General features: G+C 45.5%; 2 protein-coding genes across 2 annotated transcripts in view; one reads left to right on the forward strand and one right to left on the reverse strand.

The window, feature by feature from the left end:
* DNALI1 (dynein axonemal light intermediate chain 1) overlaps window positions 1-8,865 on the reverse strand; it is a 180,847-nt gene extending 171,982 nt beyond the window's left edge. The window contains exon 1 of the mRNA XM_078683784.1: window positions 8,672-8,865. Within this exon, the coding sequence (XP_078539910.1) occupies window positions 8,672-8,752 (81 nt within the window). The 5' untranslated portion in view covers window positions 8,753-8,865. The remainder of the gene's footprint in view (window positions 1-8,671) is intronic.
* A 92-nt stretch (window positions 8,866-8,957) lies between these two features.
* CDCA8 (cell division cycle associated 8) overlaps window positions 8,958-19,200 on the forward strand; it is a 229,398-nt gene continuing 219,155 nt past the window's right edge. Inside the window, exon 1 of the mRNA XM_078681219.1 lies at window positions 8,958-9,682. The gene's annotated coding sequence lies outside the window, so the exon portion shown is untranslated. The remainder of the gene's footprint in view (window positions 9,683-19,200) is intronic.

Genomic DNA, 19,200 nt, shown 5'->3' on the forward strand with positions numbered 1-19,200 from the left:
AGGAACCCCCCCCTGCCGATCTGCTGGTGAGGAAACCGGCTGCCCGCGTTCTACGGCCCCAAAGATCTCTTGCCGCCAAATCACCGTCGCGGCCCGGGGCCAGGAATACCCTCTGCAGCTTGCCTCGGTGTTCAGGAGCTGCAGCGGCGAAGATCGGAGCCGCCGCGCTCCCATTGGCTGAAGGGGCCGAGCCCCCTCACTAACGCCGCGACGGAATTGGCTGGTGGAACGTAGCGTCATTGGCGAGGCCGCGCTGTCATTGGTCGGCGGCCTCGCGTCAGGAGGGGCTCGTCCCAGGAGCCGCGACGGGATTGGCTGCCTGAGCTGAAGCTGATCCTGAAGCCGAGGAAGTGCCGTGATCACCGCCGGGACCGGGGGAGGCTGACCGGACCTCGCCGAGGGAATCCCTAGCGTCCCGCACCCCCGGCCTGCCGTTCCGCACAAGGTGAGCAGCTTCACCTCCCCCGCCGCTCGTTGGATTGTCGAGAGCGGGCGGGAGAGGAAAGGGGACCGGCCGGGGCGGGGACGCGTGCGATCTGCAAGGCAGGGTGCGCCTGGGGCCCTCAAGAGACCGAGGCTGTGCCGGGAGAAAGAAAGAGTCCCTGGACCTCGCGGTAAGGCGCATTGACAGCACTTGGAGCCCATAGATAGAATTACACATGGGCATTGTGTTGACTGCTCGTTTTTAGAGCTAAAACAAAGTACATCAATATCACTCGTTTTTCTTTGGATATTGAAAAGATAAGAGACTTGAGACTGCTTTTTAATAAGAGACTTCCTATATACATGCAACCATTAAGATTAAGTACAACATCTTTCTAGAGAAGTGATTATCGTGCAACTGCTTTATTTACCTTGCTGAAACTAGATAAAGATATATATTTTTATAAAATATACTTACCTTTGTGGTCTCAGTTTGTGGTGGATTGGGGATTATTGTGGTGTTAAGTGCAAATATTATCCACATTGCCTTTGGTTAGCCTAGACTGCTCGTGCCAAGCTACCTAGAGGGTGAGCAGGGGTTATCTCGGAGGGTTATTACTTCACCCTGACTAGAAGCAAGGGTCCCTACTTGGTCAAAGGTACTTACCTCTGCCAACTAGAGACCCCCAGATCTAACAAGAGGTCATTGGTCCGACTCTCTAATACACAAGCTTGCTCCTTAATGAAACTTAACAAAAGAGAGTTAGATACATGTGACTGGTCTAGTTGGTTGCACGATTGAACTTCAGTTGCTATTCAGCCTCTGATTGATAGTAGCAACAATATTTCTGTAAATTCTCAGCGTGATACATCTCATGTGCAACTTGATCCTTTGCCTGTTGTTGAGGGAGCTTTTAAAGATATTTCCACAGATTCCAGAAGAGTAACCTCAGATAATGCAGTTATGGGAAGTCGCATAAAGAAAATTCCTTCAAAGTTCAATGATTATATTTTAAGATAAAATATGTAACTTTTCAATTATTCATGTTTTTCTTTGTTGTATCATATGGTTATTTGTATCTTTCACTTTGTTAAGGAGGGAGAAGTCGTGGTAGTAGGTGTCTCGCGCTCTCCATGTGTGTGGAGATTCTCTGCCACGAGCTGCCCGCATGTTTCAATTGTTGTTCCATGATTAATGCTGGAACGATGTTTGCTGGGAACTCTGGAAACGTCAATTCAGTTTCCCGAGGGCTACGTGAGCATTGGAGCCTCGATCTTGGGTGTCTGCACATCTTGGAAAAAACTTCCTTTAAGCTTTTCTGCTTCTTCTGGATTTTCATTTACCACAACCTGCCAACAAATCTTCTTGCCAGATACTGAGGCCAAATATCATGCAAGCCTTCTTCTAAAAGAGCTGGAGTGATGGGCAAATGAGCACCCCATTGTTCCCCCTGTATCAAATGGGATTTGGAGAAAGGATTGGAACTACCACAAACCTCCTGGCCTAGGCTATAGTGACTGATGAAGTGATTACAACAAAATATATGGTATACCTACGTTTTGTAGATTTCAAAGCTGCCTTGGAGTCAGTCCAACATAGCATCTTATGCCAGAATTTAGCAGTAAGAAACATCCAGCTCCTCTTATTGAAGAGTATTACCACACTGTACTCAAATACTTGGCTCCAAGTCAAAAGAGGAGATGGCAGTACCGTAACCCGTAAAATAAAAACATGGACAGGTTTGACACAAGGCTTTGTTTTAACCCCATTGCTTTTTAACATCTTTCTGTTTGATCTCATGACTGATTTAGGAGAAGTAAATGCACATACCCACCGACTCTGAGGCAAACCAATCATCTACTTTCCCTATGCTGATGATGCCCTCCTAATATCAAAAACCAGAGTGAAGCTCCAACAAATTCTGGACAGACTCAATGACTAAACTAAGTACAATGGGCATACCATCAACCTAGAGAAAACCAGAATAATGATAATGGACAGAAAAATAAGGTAGTCAGGTCAGTGGTATCAATGGTCTTTGAATTAAAACATCAGTCGAACGCTGAACCTTCCTGTCCTACAAGGAGTCCATAAAATCAAAAGCAGTTTCTCTACTTCATACGTCCTTGAAGCTCTCAAAAAAAATCCTGGGCTCCTCCCTCAACCTCAAATGAAAGTTAAACATTATAAACTACTCCCTACCTTAGTTTTTGAATCAGATGCTATGTTTGAAAGAGTTTCCAATTTACTGGGAAAACTTCTAGTTGGCATCTACGGGAGTCTTCGCCCTTCCAAAGCATGGCTCCCCAGCACAAATTCGACTGGAGTTTGGCCTAACGAACCAACACTGGAAAGACAAGGGGCCTTTCTGAAAACGTGTTTTAAGCAACACTCCGCAAGGGAAGACACCGTGTGTGGATAGAAATCGCAAGCACTAGAAACAAGTCAGCAGACCATTTTTATCTAGACCAATCACTAAAGAACTCAAAGACAGCAGTGTTGTAGTCAGCTTCTGTCACCTTCACAACCCTCAAAAGTTTAATCTCCAAAGTTATGCAGCAGAAATGGCACCTTGAAGACAAACAAACGTTAGCACATCTCAGAAATGCTTGGCTGATTTTAACAACTAGGAGTTACTGGCCCACAACCAATTTTAAGTGATCTTATGTGGAAACAGGTTGAATGGAAACTCATAAAATACAGGTTAGGCGGCCTGCCAACTTTTGGCTCTATACTTATTGGGAAAAGGAAAAGCACAAACACACTCTGCAGGGTGAGCCGTTTTTTATAATGGACCAATTTTGCATATTGTCTGCCTTTGCCCAATTTTGCTACTGGAAAAGCATGTCTTACTTATTAAAACCCCAATTTCAGCTATTAGGTATACACTCCTGAGGACTTGCTGTAATGGTTTACCTAAAACCAAAGTACATCATCCTGGCCGGGAAATTCATAAAATACACGCAGCTTCCTGAAAAACTATTGAATACCGCCACCACTTACAAAAGATCATACTATTAGAGGTTTTATTGAGCGCCTGCAGGGCAATTTCTTTTGCAGTAAACAATTTACTATTCTCCTGCCAAATGAACTACTCTCCTGCCACTTTGCACATTAAGTCTACTTTCTCTCCCCCCATTAACCTAGTTGTGAAAGCAGTGGTCTCACCGTCTGACGAACTGATCTTGAGGTACTTTGCACTTTAAGTCTGTCATACTTCCTAATAACCTATTGATGAAATTTTTGCCCCCACTGACCTTACAGTTCGAAGGAATTTTAGATTGCAAGGAAACTTTGAGATGGTCGTTCTGTTCTCTTTTAGTACTGTTTTAATGCAATTATGTTTCACATGAGATGAAAGTATGGGTACTATAGAGTGCCACCCGGCCTCTACTATACTTTGTTTCATGGGCTCAACTGGAGGGCCGGGTGCGGCCTAAAGGTGTAATAAATGCGGAGAGATCGCTCGTGTTTCATACGGCAACCCCCAGAAACAGTCTGTGTCTCTGTACTTTCTTTGCTGTGTGTTCCATAATTAAAGCAGCCTGTACCCCCGTTGCAGGACACCACGGGTACCAAGAGTCCTTTTTACGCCAACTGTTAATTGTGATGTTTGTATCTCCTTTTGGTAACTAAGACATGAATATGCGGAGCTAGCTCGTGACCATGATGGCCGCTTGAGCCTTGAGCACCGTGACTTTGTCACACAATCTGCTAACGATCCGGCAGCTACATACACTAAATCGCTTTAAGCAACCTGATCTGGCTGTCGGAGGTTCGGAGGAAGGGATTGCGCAGACTCTGACCTTGCTGTGACAAAATCTCGTGGAGCGGCGGCGCCCGGACTCCATGAGCACCTCTGGACCCAAATCCCCGCACTAAAGTTGAGCTGCGGGGTGATACTCGCATGGGTACGTGGCCACTGGCGATCCCGTGGAGCAGCTGCTGCGCACTACCACTGCTGCTGCCGGCTGCCTCCAAGAGGACTACGTTCCACGGATAGCCGATGTGTGCCGGAGCTGGTGTCCTGCCTGCTGGAGGGGCTCGGCGGCGCGGGTGGTGCGGACGCACTGCCTGGGGCTGCACGGAAGATCTGTGGCGAAGGGTCCTGGTGTTGCGCCTCGCCGGGCTCCTGAGGCAGGCTTGACTCTGCCTGCCTGGTGGCTTTCAACGAGTGCGGCGGGCTGTGGCAATCACGGACTGGGTTAGCTGTGGTCGCTCACTGCCATTTTGGGACAACGCCGATGCAGATGCAAAATTGCGGCCACACAGTGAGGTACCTGCCGCGCGTGAAGTGCTCTACATCCCTGAGGCTAACTGGAGACACGCTAGCTGTCGCCCCTCCGTGAGCGCTACCTGAGATGCCTGCCTCGCGGCTTTGAACGAGTGTGGTGGGCTGCCGCAATCACAGACTGGGTTAGCTGCGGTCGCTCATTGAGACCCGAGAGCACTGAAGGAAGCTCAAGCCGCTGGGACCGCCATTTTGGGACAACGTCCAGTGTAGATGCAAACTTGCGGCCACAGTGAGGTACCTGCCGCGTGTGAAGTATTCTACATCCCTGAGGTGAACTGGAGACACTCTAGCTGTCACCCCTCCGTGAGCACTACCTGAGACCCTTAGGACGCATATCTGGGCACCTGGTGCTGAATTGACTCTGTGGCTGCCCCCCCGGTGTTCCACACCTCTGTGGGAATCGGCGGTATCACTGGGCTATTTTTAGCAATATCTACTCCCTATAAGGCTTGGGGGAGTGCTGCATTGTGGTGGTCCCGCAACCCCCTAGTGGCCTACTGTGAGATAGAGGGTCAGTACAGTGGCAGTAGAGACCGGTCACCAGCGGCTGAAGTTGGAGGACGGCCGCGCTAGAAGCGTACTGGCTGGGAACCTGCTGTGACTGAGGCACCTACATGGGAGCTGTCCTACGGCGCAACACTGTTTGAGTCCTGGCTGACGTTGTGTGGTACAGCTGGCCTACCTGAACACATAGATTAGAAGCCTCCGCTACTTGACTTGGGTGCCATTCAGTCTGATAGTTAATATCAGGTGCCCTTTCGGGCATGAAGGCCTCTGGGGCACCCGGCATAGACGGCCTCACGGATGCCTTCTACAAAGCATTTATTGATATTCTACTCCCACACTTATCTGCCCTCTTCGAAGACATTTGCGTCTCGGGCACACTGCCTCCCACTATGCGAGAAGCAATCATAGTCGCCATCCTCAAAACCGGGGAAGCCCCCGTAAGAGTGTGGGAAATACTGCCCACTCTCCCAGCTTAATGTGGATATTAAATTGCTTGCCAAGATTCTAGCTAACCACTAAGTCCCCTTAGTTCCAATATTGGTTGCCCCGGAGAAGGCAGGGTTTATTCCAGATAGGAACCTCACTTACAATCTTTGCACGGTATTCAGGGCAGTCAATATATCAAACGGAACTCTAAGACGGTCGCGGTTTTTCTCGATATGGAGAAGGCCTTCGACTCTGTTGAATGGCCTTTCATGCGCCATGTGCTGACCAGAATGGGATTGGGCCCGGTCTTCCTACAACTGATTGGGATCCTTTACACCTCCCCCGTCGCCAGAATAAAAATAGGGAAGCTGGTGACAGATCCCATCGCCATTACTAGGGGAACGAGACAGGGTTGCCCGAAGTCCCCTTTACTTTACACGCTGGTTGCCGAGACCCTGGCGTGCGCACAGAGGGAGTACCATACTTACAAAGGTATCAGTATCCCTAGATATGAACTCATAGTGTCCACGTATGCAGACGACACGTTACTATATGTTCGCAACCCTGAAGAAAACCTCTCCTCTGTTTTACGGGAGGTGGTGCACTTTGGTGCGCTGTCGGGATTGGGTGTGAACTGGCCTAAGCCCATAGTTATCCCATTCACCCCAGCTACGATCTCCTTTGATCAGGATTATCCGGTACAATGGTCCACGGAGGCGATACGATACTTAGGCATACAGATACACACAGATTCGGAAACAATATTCTGTGAAAACTATGGCACTGCGGTCAGTAGACTAGAGGACGACGTGGACGTTTGGATCAGACTGCCCCTGTCTCTTTTAGGTAGAATTTCCATAATGAAAATGGTGGTGCTGCCCAGGTTCCTTTTCCTTTTTACAAATATCCCTTTAGTCTTACCTTGCTCCCGTTTCCAAAGAGTCACCAAACTATTGATAAAATTGGCCTGGGCGGGTAAACAAGCTAGGGTGAAATGGCAGATACTTACTTTACCATATCACATGGGTGGGCTGGGCGCGCCCGACTTAAATTTATATTATAGAGCGGTACAGAGTGCCCTGGTTTACTATTGGATTCGCGGTTTACCCAACGTCCCGCATATTTGCTTGGAGAGGACTGTTGTCGATCAGGCTCCCATTGCCAGTCATGGTCTTCGAAAACATTGATCGAAGAACAGGTATACTAGACTCCATCAACTCGACCCGTCATGCATGGCATCACCTATTGCAACTACAAGCAGATGCTCTCCTGTATGCCCCGGCCATGCCAATTGAATGGACCCGCTGTCTGCCGCCGTGCAGGGACAAAGGAGTTATACGTGCGTTGCAATCCTTAAATATCCAGACGGCAGGGGACCTGTTTACAAACGGGGTAGTTAAAACAGGGGAAGAACTAGAGACCTTGGTGCCAACGGTGTCCCTCCTACAGAAGTTCCAATTCCACAGAACACGGCATGCATTACAAGAACTACTGGGGGAATACCTCCAAGAACCCCCTGAGATGACAGAGTTGACCTATGTCATCAAAGCTAAGTCCTCCCATAAGATCGTCTCTTAAATATATAAGATATCGATGTCACATAGGGCGAACCATTATACCAAAGCCAGGCTGGCCGGGCAGCGGGACTTACAGCACGCTGTGGAGGACGATATGTGGCCTTACTGTTGCAGTAACACACGACGGGTCACCTTGAATGGCAGGCATAGGATGGTTCACTTCAAGTTCTTAAATAGGGTATACTACACCCCAGAGAGGCTTCATAGGTATGGCCTAAGAGACTCCCCGAATGCGAGCGGTGCCACGCTTGCCTGGCTGAATTTCTACACCTGGCCTGGTCGTGCCCGGGGGTACAAAAGTTTTGGGACTCAGTCTTCAGTGAGCTGGGGAAAATCACGGATTCAACTTTGCCTCCGGACCCTGCACTGGCCCTATTGGGATACTCCAAGCAGATTCCTAGGAATATACGGAGGCTGGTTGATATGGGGCTCCTCATTGCAAAACGGAGGGTGGTCTAGAGGCCCTACACCCACTATGGCACAATAGCCACACGACATGCTTTATTACAGTACGCAAACCAAAAATTTCGGCGAGTTACTTCCCACACAAAATCGCCCCAAGAACTTCTGGGAGCTTTACACAACATACTTGTCTAACAGAGTAACTGACACAAACGATAGGAGGAATACCACGCCAGATAATACCAGCCCTCCTCCTCTCAATTAACTTGCATTTGGATTTCCCCCATCAGCAGCGGGTCTAGGCATTGGGAGGCCGCAATACCCCCTGTTCCACAAGTAACATACTTGAGCAGAGGTGAGGGTGTGGGAATTTAGTTCAATGCATGGGCTGCCCACCTTGATGCTTAGTTCATTTACAGATGTCCTGCTTTGTTTATGGTTTTGTTTAAGTGATCTCAGCTGACTGTGTATGCTTAGTCATGATCCCACACTGTGCAACATGATTGTTTGTATTTTATTATTTGCAAAACGAAAATAAATAAATTAAAAAACACAAAACAAAAAAAAACGAAGACATGAATACATTTATACTCTTATTATACTCTTATATGCCACATAGAACACCTGGAAGACAAAATTGGTGTCTTAGAGTTGTTGGGAGGATTCTTGACAACCGATGCAAAAATTTAAATCTTGTTTCGATAAAGGGTCAGATTGTTTGTCCTAGTTCATTGCATTAAACTGAAAAAACCCACCGACCCCGTTGTGAGCATGTTAATACGAATTTACCATTTACAATTATCTACATGAGGGTAATGAGATATTTTGCTGACTCTTCACTTAATTTTGTCACCAAAAATACGAATTGCGAATTTTGTATTGACGATGAAGTGCGAAGAAAACACCTCTGGTGTAGTCTTGCCTTCTAACTAGGAATGCTGTCTTGTACGGAGTCCCACAAGAGGTGCCAGAAATAGCTGGAAAATATGGTCCCGGTGTAGGAAACTTTCGAAAGTCGGCTTGAGCGGTCTGTGATCTCACCTTAGGGGACTTCCTCTCCGTGTTTCTGCTCACCAACACCGGGTTGTCATACCGTAGAAGGGAGTCTGCAGGGGGTATCATTTTGGCAACTCTCACAGGGAGTCGAGGCACCTAACTCACTCTGGCTCTCGAAAATACTGCTGCCACGGAGACCTGGGGAAGCCGTAGACAGTCACTATGGTAACCAGACGCCATAAAGGGAAACTAAGGAAACAGAAGTAGGACTCGAAATGGGAGGGGAGGGGGGCACACCTTACCAGGTAGAGAAGCGGACCGATATAAAGCTCTCTTGCAGTCTGGGTGTGATAGTTGACGGCCCGTTTTTTTATTTTATTTTGTCTAATGCGATTATATATAGCGCGAACTTTACCCGAAGTTGTCAGAGCGCTTTACATAAGAACCAGTTGCAAAACATAAGGATTTAGGATTACATGCGTTACGTAAAAGATATAAACAGAAAAAATTGCAAATGTACAAGATGTAAAGTCACACAGGAAGAGATACAAACAGAAAGAAAAATTGCAAATGTACAAATAGTAAAGTCACTCAAGGAATAGATATAAATGGATATACTCTAAAGAGTCACATAGGAATGGTAGAGAGTACAAAGGTTCAAAAATGGCCGTCGTAAATGATATAATACGATAAAACGTATTAAGTATTACTTGTAAAAAAAGATCTAGTTAGGAAAGCGGGCTGATATAAAGCCTCTCTTTCATGATAGTTGACGGTCCGTTCAAAGATGGCCGCCATAAAAGATATAATACGATCAAACGTATTACCAGTACAAACAGTGTCACGAATCACTCGCGCTACGCGCATAACCCAACCACCGTCTATCTCCAAAGAGGTCACTCTTGTTCTCTTCTTTTATTGGTTAAGTTGGAAACTCGTTGCGGCAGTCTATTGGGAAAGTAGCGCACGTGATGCTTGTGGCGTCAGAGCGTTGAGCGGAGTCGGCGGTATTTTGAATTTGAATTGCAAGCAGATTTTGGCGTAGCTGTACTTGTGGTAAGTGAAGTGGCTGAAATGTCGGGGTGCATTATGAGAAAAACAATCAGAAAGAAAATCGCTATTAGCGCCCAAAAGGGGAGGGTAGGAGATTACATAAAATTGTCGCGTTGCGAGATGTTCCTCAGAATGTAATTTAATTCTATCCCCAACACCCGGCAAAGGCTGCCGGTTTATGACGGAGACTTCCGCGTCTAGTTACGAGTTTTCCAAATACTACAGACGAGTAACCAACAATAAAGAAAGCAATCTCCGTATTCATTCTATATACCCTTCGTATGTAAATCTAAATGTAGGCACGTTTTTCACAGCCGTCACATTTTCGCGACAAAAACCATTTTTTCTTCTTCTGGTATTCACAGTGAGCTCTAATGCAAACTGGCTATCCGTTTTGGAATGCGAATTTGACATCAGCGTGTGGAGTTTTTCTGTGTGACCTGTGTGTTGTGAGCCTGGGCCATGAAAAGTCGCTTGTTCTGTTTATGCACTTTGACCTACTGCAAAACATACTTTTCTCGTTTCTGTATGCAGTAGATGAGAGAAAATCAAAACGCTCCGATTCCTTGTGGAGAAGTGTGGCTCACTGGTTAGAGGAGGCAGACCTGGAAGCAGAGGTCAGCCCGGGACCAGGGTTCAATTCCCGGCTCGGCGGGGTCTTAAGTCCTAAAATGTCCATGGACTCGACAATTATCGCTCAGGTGCCTACTCGATTCACGGGTTCACACTCTGCGACTCTGGGCAATAGCTTGCTTAATCTCCACAACGGCCCCTCGCGGCGGGATGCCTGGCTTTCACCTTGCGGATACCCTGCCGGGGTTATCTCACAGGGGAATACCAGGACGGGTTCCCTAAGCAAGCGCTTAGAAACCGCTTGGTGATTTGCGCTATATAAATTCCTGTACATGTACATTTACATTTACATTCCTTGTCAGGGGTGGTAAGCGCTATAAAAATGCTAATCACCTGCTAAGCAAAGCCACCCGCCCGCCTCCCCCATCCAGATGTGGTTGTTGTATTGTCTTGCAAAATGTATGTAGCGATTACTACCTCTCTGTGGGAGCGTTGAAGAGCTTGCCTACATGGAATCTGTGTTACTTGTTTTCCTTTTTGATTCGTATTTCTTTTCGCGCAAGAAAGTCATTGTCCACAACTTCTTAGTTAGCAAGAAAGGCCACTTTATTAAGACAGGCGTGAAACATCAAACAATCTTGTTTCTTCATTTAATTAATTATTAAATCAAACAGCTCTCAGCCTAACAGAACCTTCCTACCCAACTGATAAACCCCCACCAAGTTAACCCTAAACAAACCAGAAGCCCCTTCCTTTCCTACAACTGCCTTTTGAGGATGGACCAACCCGCACCAGGCTGCCCACCCCCACTAAAAACTCCGCCTACAAAGAAAACAACCTAACCTGTCTTACAGTGGCAAAAATAAAAAAAAAACCAGCCCACCAGAATGAAGGCCCAGAAAAAACAAAAGACCCAGAGAAACCAAAGGGGGAGGGTGGGTGGGACAAACGAACCTCGCCGCCCGCCTCCCAGTGCGCAATACTAACGAACCCTGCCTGGCCCTAATTACCCCACCTGGCCCTCACTCATTAAGCCCCACCTGCCGTGGCCACTGCGCGAATCTACCCAGGGAGAGACCGGCTCGCGCACGGCTCTCCCCAGGTCCCCCCTTATGGTCAACTTTTCAATCACCGACTTTGCACACGCGTGAGTTATCCTTCTCTGGGTGTTGCAATTCCGTTGCACATCTTCCAGACATTTCTGCTTTCTGCACTATATTAACTATCTCTTCTAGAGGTGAATCACCATTAATCCACAAACAATCCTGATGGGTATTGTTATTGCTAGGCATCACTAGTTGGTCTCTTATAAAAATCAACGTGGTTAGCACCAAATTTGCAATCTATAGCAAGCTTTTTAGGTCTCGCCTGTCGATGCGCATGCGCATCGAGCAAGCGAGACTATAGGGGCTCATCGACTCTTTATCTAACTTGCAAGGAATCGTGGCGATTCCTTGCAGTGCCCGTGACTTTTAAGCTCAATGCGCATGTGCATTGAGCTTAAAAGCGCGTGCACAGCCGCCCGCATTCCTCCGACACCTTTGAAGTGAAGCTTAGCTTCACTTCAAAGGCCCGGCTTCTTCACACCCACATGCCGCTCTGCCCCGCTCCGCCCCCTCCCCTGAGTCAGCACTGCAGAGAAAGCCGCCTCACGCTTTGAAGCCTGTGCATCGGCCATTATCTTTCGCCTTCCTTCTCGCTCACTTAAAATGGCTTTCCAGTCACCACGGGTGGCGGCAACACGAAGCGCAAGTCTTTTGTTGCTTCGAACGAGATATGCAAGTAGCCAGCCTGAACGCCTCACCCCGGATTCCTCTGTTTGTACACGCTTGATATATTTTATTCCTGCAGTATTTGTTAGGCTTCGGTGGGAGAAATGACACTCATTTCGCGTACACAAATGTTTTTTTGAATCTGAGCATATTTATACAGAAGCCCTTGTGTTGTATGGAAATGAGATTAAACGTGTATTACCACCTCCGAACCTTATTGTTTTTATTCTTTTCTATTTGCCTCGTACAACGCATTTTGCACCTTCAATACAAGAACTATCGCATATGGCTACACGTCTAGGCAGGAGGAGTACATGATTTCGAGAATGCCCTATTAAACTGCATTATTTTGGCGTATACCATAAAATCGGTGCAACTCCCACGGTCTGACTACCAGTTACAGTCCCCAGGGGGTTATTTCTCCATAAGACCCTAGTACTGTTCGTGGTCTTTGCAGTTGTGTCGCACGTGCATTCGGCTTCTGTGTACGACTCCGGCCTCAGTCTCTACCTGGGGGAGGGGGTGGGCTGGGCAGCTCGGTTCTCCTGCCTGTGAGCGTCGCACGCACTATGCTTGTCGCAGCTCTACACAATGCTTGTCGCAGCTCTACACATTTCACGCACCGGGCGCCACGTGTTTGAGTATATCTCACGCACCCTGAATCTCGTACAGGCATGGTACCGGTGTTCACCTCACACACTTTGTTTTTGAGAGTCACACACAACACGCTTATGTTTCCGAGTATCTCACACTATTCCTGCGTCTGTTAGCATCTTCCATGTTATTTTTTTCATTTATTTTATTTAATGCGATTTTATATAGCGCGAATATTATCCAAGGTGTCAGAGCGCTTTACAGGGGCATCACAGGCACACACCAGGCGTCTCGAGAGCGTCAGACTCGCCCATACTCGGCGTCTATCTCACACCCGTGTGTGTGAGCCTCTCGCGCTCTGAGCGGTTCACACGCACTGTACACGCTCGTATTCTCACACCAGGGTTACCCTGTGTGGTAAAATCACACACAGGGCTCGTTTGTTGGCACCTCACACCAGTTTCCCATGTTAAACGATCTTTTCCCACCTCACACTTCTGTGTTTCTATTCCTTCTCCACCTTCCCGTGTGTGAGGAGCCCCACGCATTACATACAAAATGCTTCATGTGTTTGTCTCCCACATACTTGAGTTTGTTGTGCTTGTGTTGTGAGCATCTCATGCACTGCTCTTTTGTGACCTCGTGCGGTGTACTCGCTTGGAAATGTTTCTCACAGTTTTCAAGTATCTCCCTCGGGCTCTCGTGCTGTGTTCATCGCAAACACCACACTTCTGAGTACCACCCACACACAGCCACCTTGTTCTGTATATCGAACTATGCTCATCATTGTGCATTTCCCGCTCCACATCAGGGCTTCTCGCGCGTGTACCTGTATCTCACACACGCCCGCGCATCCTAGCATCTGGCATGCTGCAAGCTTTTCATATTTGTAAGGTTCTCGCACCGTGCGTCTCCTTTTGCACCTCACTATGATACAGGCGTGAGGCGTCTCATAACTCACTCACCCTCACTCACACTCACTCACACTCAGTCACTCTCACTCACACTCAGTCACCCTCACTCACCCTCACTCACCCTCACTCACCCTCACTCACCCTCACTCACCCTCACTCACCCTCACTCACCCTCAACCCCTCACTCACCCTCACTCATCCTCACTCACCCTCAACACCTCACCCTCACCCACCCTCAACCCCTCACCCTAACTCACAATAACCCTCCCTCACTCTCACTCTCACTCACCACCTCACTCACCCTCAACACCTCACTCACCCTCAACACCTCACTCACACTCAACTCCTCACTCACCCCCACCCTCACTCACCCTCAACACCTCACCCTCACACAGTGCAATAGGTCTCACAGGATTTTTAGTTAAAGCTTTTACAAATGTTTATTGCTTTTTTGATTTGTAATTCTTTAGCATTGGCTACAAAAAATAAAAATGCAAAAGATTTACAACAAAAAACCCATAAACAATTCTAAATGCACTAACTCTAATGCTGCGAGACCTATTGCATTTCCAATGCTTGTTAAGCTTTGAGTTGCTTACATTGAAAACATTTGTACTTAGTGATACCGATGCAAACTTTAGGAGTGCAATATTTGTCTAAATCTTGTAAAGCGACTAAAAATACATTTACGTTACCACCACCACTTTTAGGCATTCTGTTATACATCTTTAAACATATTGGACCTAAAGAAAGTAAAATAATTATTTTCTTTTGTTCACCTGACATTTTTTCATTTTCAGCTATTGCTGCAATGTAGTTTCCAAAATATTCCTTCCACTCTGAGCATTTCATTGTAGGTTCACAACCAGTTACCCAAAAATGGTGAGGATTGATCGTAAAGTTCTGTTGAGCCATTATATTTGTAACACTTTAAAATTGGTGAAATAATTTGCAGTAACAAAAGTTAGAGTTCTTCACTTCAAATTGATCTTGCCATATAAAACGACAAAGATATTGAAATTTAAAATAATTTGTAATCAATTATAAACATTTCCACCCAGTTTCCTGTGTTAATTGTAGTTTCTGTTAAATTTCTTTTTCCCCGTAAGCAGCAGGCATCGATAATATGAAACAGCCTTTTCCTTCTAAACTAACACGAAAAAACTAAACTAAATGGCCTCTTTTTCAGGTCACTTTGCGTGACCTCGCTGTCACTTATGTTGCGTGCGCACGTAATTAGAACACGCCAGTGTTCAGCGCACAGTCAAGACAACTCACGTTATTACATATTTGCATCTGAATGCAAGACGCGCAAGTCGTTTGAATCCCGAACTTCGTCAAAAGATGCCGGACAACCCGAACTCCAGGCAGCAAAGAGATCCAATTCACTTTCTGGAGTGCGTAGTTGATCGAATGTAGGCTTGTAGGCCTCATTGGGAGGTGCTATATGAAGCTAGTAGACCTGCTGTAAGCTCTGTGTGGCAAACCAGTAGTAGTGCATCAACATGCAGTTGAGAGAGCTTTTGTGTGTTTAAATCAAAATGTGCATTAATAATAGTTTGCAGAGCAATACATTTTTACTTCAGTTCACATGTGTATACTAGAATGCAGCTAATACAATGGAAACAGCATGATTTGGAAGTGTTAGTTTGTTTTTCTGGCTTATGATAGCTAGGCCTCAGTCCTCTGCTCCATTTTAATTCAGATGGATGCCATATCGATATGTTTTGTTTATATTTCTGCCTGGCACTACATGTGGTAGGATGTCTACTGTTTATTTTGTATGACAATATTGATCCCAAAAAGACTCGCTAGCAGAGATCCTTTTGCAACATTTTCCAAGGACCTTCGCTTGCATGTGGTGATCCATTCATTCGCAATTGTTCACTGTTGTTTATGTAACTAGTTTTTTTTCTTCTTTTTACTCCTTCGGGGGACTATTATCCCTTATGGTGATTAATATTCATCTTGTGGGTTAGTGCTAAGGTGAGGGGGGCTGTTAAATGTTCAAATTTAAAACTGATTTGTGTAATGATTATACCATGTTGACTTGGCAGAGTTTGTACTTTACTATGCAAAAAAAACCTGTACATAAATCCTTGTATTTGTGGGTTAGCCAGAAGACTTTTCAGGAACCAGTAGGGATGCTACAAGATTTTTTTATTTTTTTTTACTGATTTCGCTGCACCTTTGAGGCTTAGTTTGTCTGATTTGCCTATTATTCTGCATTGTTCTTATTACTGAGAGCCTTGATGCCCACGAGTTTAGCAATCAAATTACACTATTTCTGCATTCTGCTATTTCTGGGTCGTTCCTTTGAATTTTATAATAAACCTTTGTGTTTGAATCAGTTCTTTACTTACTGACTATATGTTGAAATGCTGCTTTGAACCTTCTCGATAAGTTCTCGTAGAGCATTTAAAGCTGACAATGCGGCCCGACAACCGTAAAAGGCCACAACCTACTTCTGATAACATCACAGGTGCATGCTCCTAGCACTTCAATAGGAATTCTTCAACAAAGAAGTGTATCCAGCAGTAATGCAGGAGTAACAAAACATGTTCCCTTATTGTCATTTGGACAGGAGTGAAAATCTGTGATGGACCACAACGAGGGCACAGATTTCAGAATAGGTCCGGATATTAGCGTAAATCTAAATAATACTGTGATCAACATATCATCTGGCCTCAATCAAAATACAAGCAACAATGTATTTTTATCACCTACCACCCGAGTATCAGCCCTTGTTTCTCCAAACCCAGAAAATTCGGAGGAGGCCATATCGTAATACCAGAGGCTTCTTCAAGCCCAAAGGTCTGTATGTTCATTAACAAAACTGACCTGTTCAGTTTAACTTTGGAAACTGGTAATATCACTCTGGATCATATACCAATTTTAGTCCAGAAGAAAATTCCCATAGAGAATGTGTTTATTTCAAATGGACAAAGTGAAATAGAGCAAGCTAATAACATGAATAACTCTCCCATTATTAGCTAAATACGACAAAAAGATCAAGGATGGTGCATCTGTTTTAGAGGGCAAAAAAGAACATGAAAACAGAATTTGGGGTAGTCTCCTTAAAACCATGGATACAATTGCTCCTTAAAACCATGGGTACTATTGCTCTTAAATTTCATTCAGACAAACTGAACATTCAAGTGGACTTATTAAACACACTAGCGGTCTATGGATAGACTCCAAGCTATTCAACTTATCAAATTTAGTAGCAAAGTTACAATCTGATAAAGATAACCAATTGATTACATGGACCATGATAGACAAAATTTCCGAACTATCTATCATTATGGGGTCCATGCTGGAGGAGGTCAATCAAGTCAGTGTCGGAAAGAATTGCTAAAGACCAAACTGGAACAACTGTTCATGACCATGGCCACTGCCCAGACACCAAAACACTAAGGAAGGCCTCTGCTAGTGAATCTACAACCACACAGGATAAAAACGTGATTGGAAAAAAAAACAATTATACAAAAAGTTCTTAAAGGTGGAAAGATCAGCCACGGAATCCAATACCATCAATAAAGGAAGGGGGGAAACAGGGAAAATCAATCAATCAATGAGGGAGGATAGTATACAAAGTAGTCTATTAACGCCTTAACCGGGCGTTTTTCCCGCCGTGATGCGGGCGTTCTAAAGGGTGGGCGGGGGAGGTAGTGCTTCCGTCGGCCAACGGCAGCACGGAAGGGTCATGATCCCCTGACCTTCGTAAAAAATCCACTGTGCAAGTACCAGCACAAGAAGCAATTGTCACTCAAGTCATCGATTAATTCCGCATCAGCTTCTACTCCAACACAAGAAGGGTTAACTAAACGAGCAAGAAAAAGACTAAGAAAAGCTCATAACAAATCAAGGAAAATAAACAAAGCAATGACTACCAGCCCGCTCTCCAAAGTAAAAGAAATATATCCAATTTTCGGAATCTTACAAGTTGTGCCACAGGCCTACAAGCTTGTGAGGAGCCGTAGAAAAATCCAGTACCCAGTGAATGGGGTTGGCTCCTGAAGATTCCCGCTACAGGGAAAGCTGTATGTTCAAATAATTCTATAAATGCAATCAAACCTTTCAATATTTGTTCATGGAATAGTCACGGCTTCACAACCTTACTTGAGGACCAAGATATGGCAACCTTCATAAAGAACTTTGAAGTGCTAATGTTCCAGGAAACGTGGAACATGTCTAAAGCGCCACTTATTGGATATCATGATCATGCAAACTTTGCATCTCGCTCATGCGCCTATGGACGCGCAAGTGGTGGACTATCCACTTACGTGTCATTGGCCCTGGACATTAAGCACCATGAAATTGTTTACCTGTTTGCATGGCTTCTATGTATTTAAAATGGATCTAAAACAACCAATAATATTTTTAAATATTTATTTAAGCTCAAAAGGTTCTGTTAGGATGCCCTAATTTACTGCGCTCTGGGAAGTAGTTAAAATTTTGAAATATCAGTACCCGACAACTATGTTAATCATCTCAGGAGACTTTAACATGCATCTGCTCTCCAAATACCGAGCCGACAAACCAAGCAGTAGTAGAAAACACAGCGGTCTGGGGGAGGCCAATCAGATCCTTGGGTAGCAGGGTTACAGTTATTTAGAATAAAGCCTTTGTCTAGCTTTAGTAATGGAGAGAATGGCCCAGCAATACTGGGAAAACAATGTATGCAGGGACACAAGGTTGTAAGGGTGACATCACATTTATTAGCATCATAAACAGAGTGTCATCCAAAGTTTAAGGAGTTAGTCCTGGTGCTCACACAAAACGTGAAAGTACGTGAAGTGATAAGTGCTGGTGAATTAAAACTTACACCCCATTGACAACATAGTACAAAACTCCGCGAGTATTAAGTTGTATTGAAGGAGTTTTGGTAGTGAGAAGTCGACTGTGTTTCGATCTCCTTAATTGGAGATCATCATCAGGACAAAGAACATGTGAGCCGATAGGATCTGGCAGTGAAAGGAAATCCGCGCCGGTCTTCACTTGGTATGAGGGTTGGCGGTGTGAGTAATATCGTGGAGTATTAGTCCAGCGGAGACGATGAGCGAGCTGTAAATCAGGCAGGGCAGGAATAGTAGCCCAGGGGAGATAATATTGTGAGAATTCTGGTGGTGTTCAGAGCAGGCAGAAGACAGCTGATGTGATGCCTGCGCGGGTGAGTCAGCGCGTCTGGAATAGATCCGTGTAGTACAATGCTGGCTGCAAACAGCTAATGTTGTGCGCGGTGGCCTACGTGGTTGAATCAGCCAACAAACCAAGTAGAACGTTAATGCAGATGTGCTGTTCTATGCTTAACAAATGCAATCTCATGTTCATACAAGAAGACCTACAAAATAGTACTGAGAGCGTTCCAACATTTAAAAATTCAAGTCAACACTCCACTATTGACTTTACTATCCTCTCAAGGGAATTTGCACCATTTCTTCGTGGCTATCAGCTGATCCCAAGAATAGTAAGTGACCATAATCCACGAGTAATGTCACTGACCATATCGGTTCAATATTTGCCTGAGTCAAGGTCTATGGTAAACCAGGCCAACAACCTATGATTTGAAAAGGCTAGTATGGGATTTATCAAATCAGATGGAAATATGGGCATTTATAGAACCTGCAATCGCCCAAGCACTATCCAGGGATGTGGAATTCCTATA

This window comes from Lissotriton helveticus, chromosome 3_1 (assembly GCF_964261635.1).
Source record: "Lissotriton helveticus chromosome 3_1, aLisHel1.1, whole genome shotgun sequence".
NCBI lineage: Eukaryota > Metazoa > Chordata > Amphibia > Caudata > Salamandridae > Lissotriton > Lissotriton helveticus.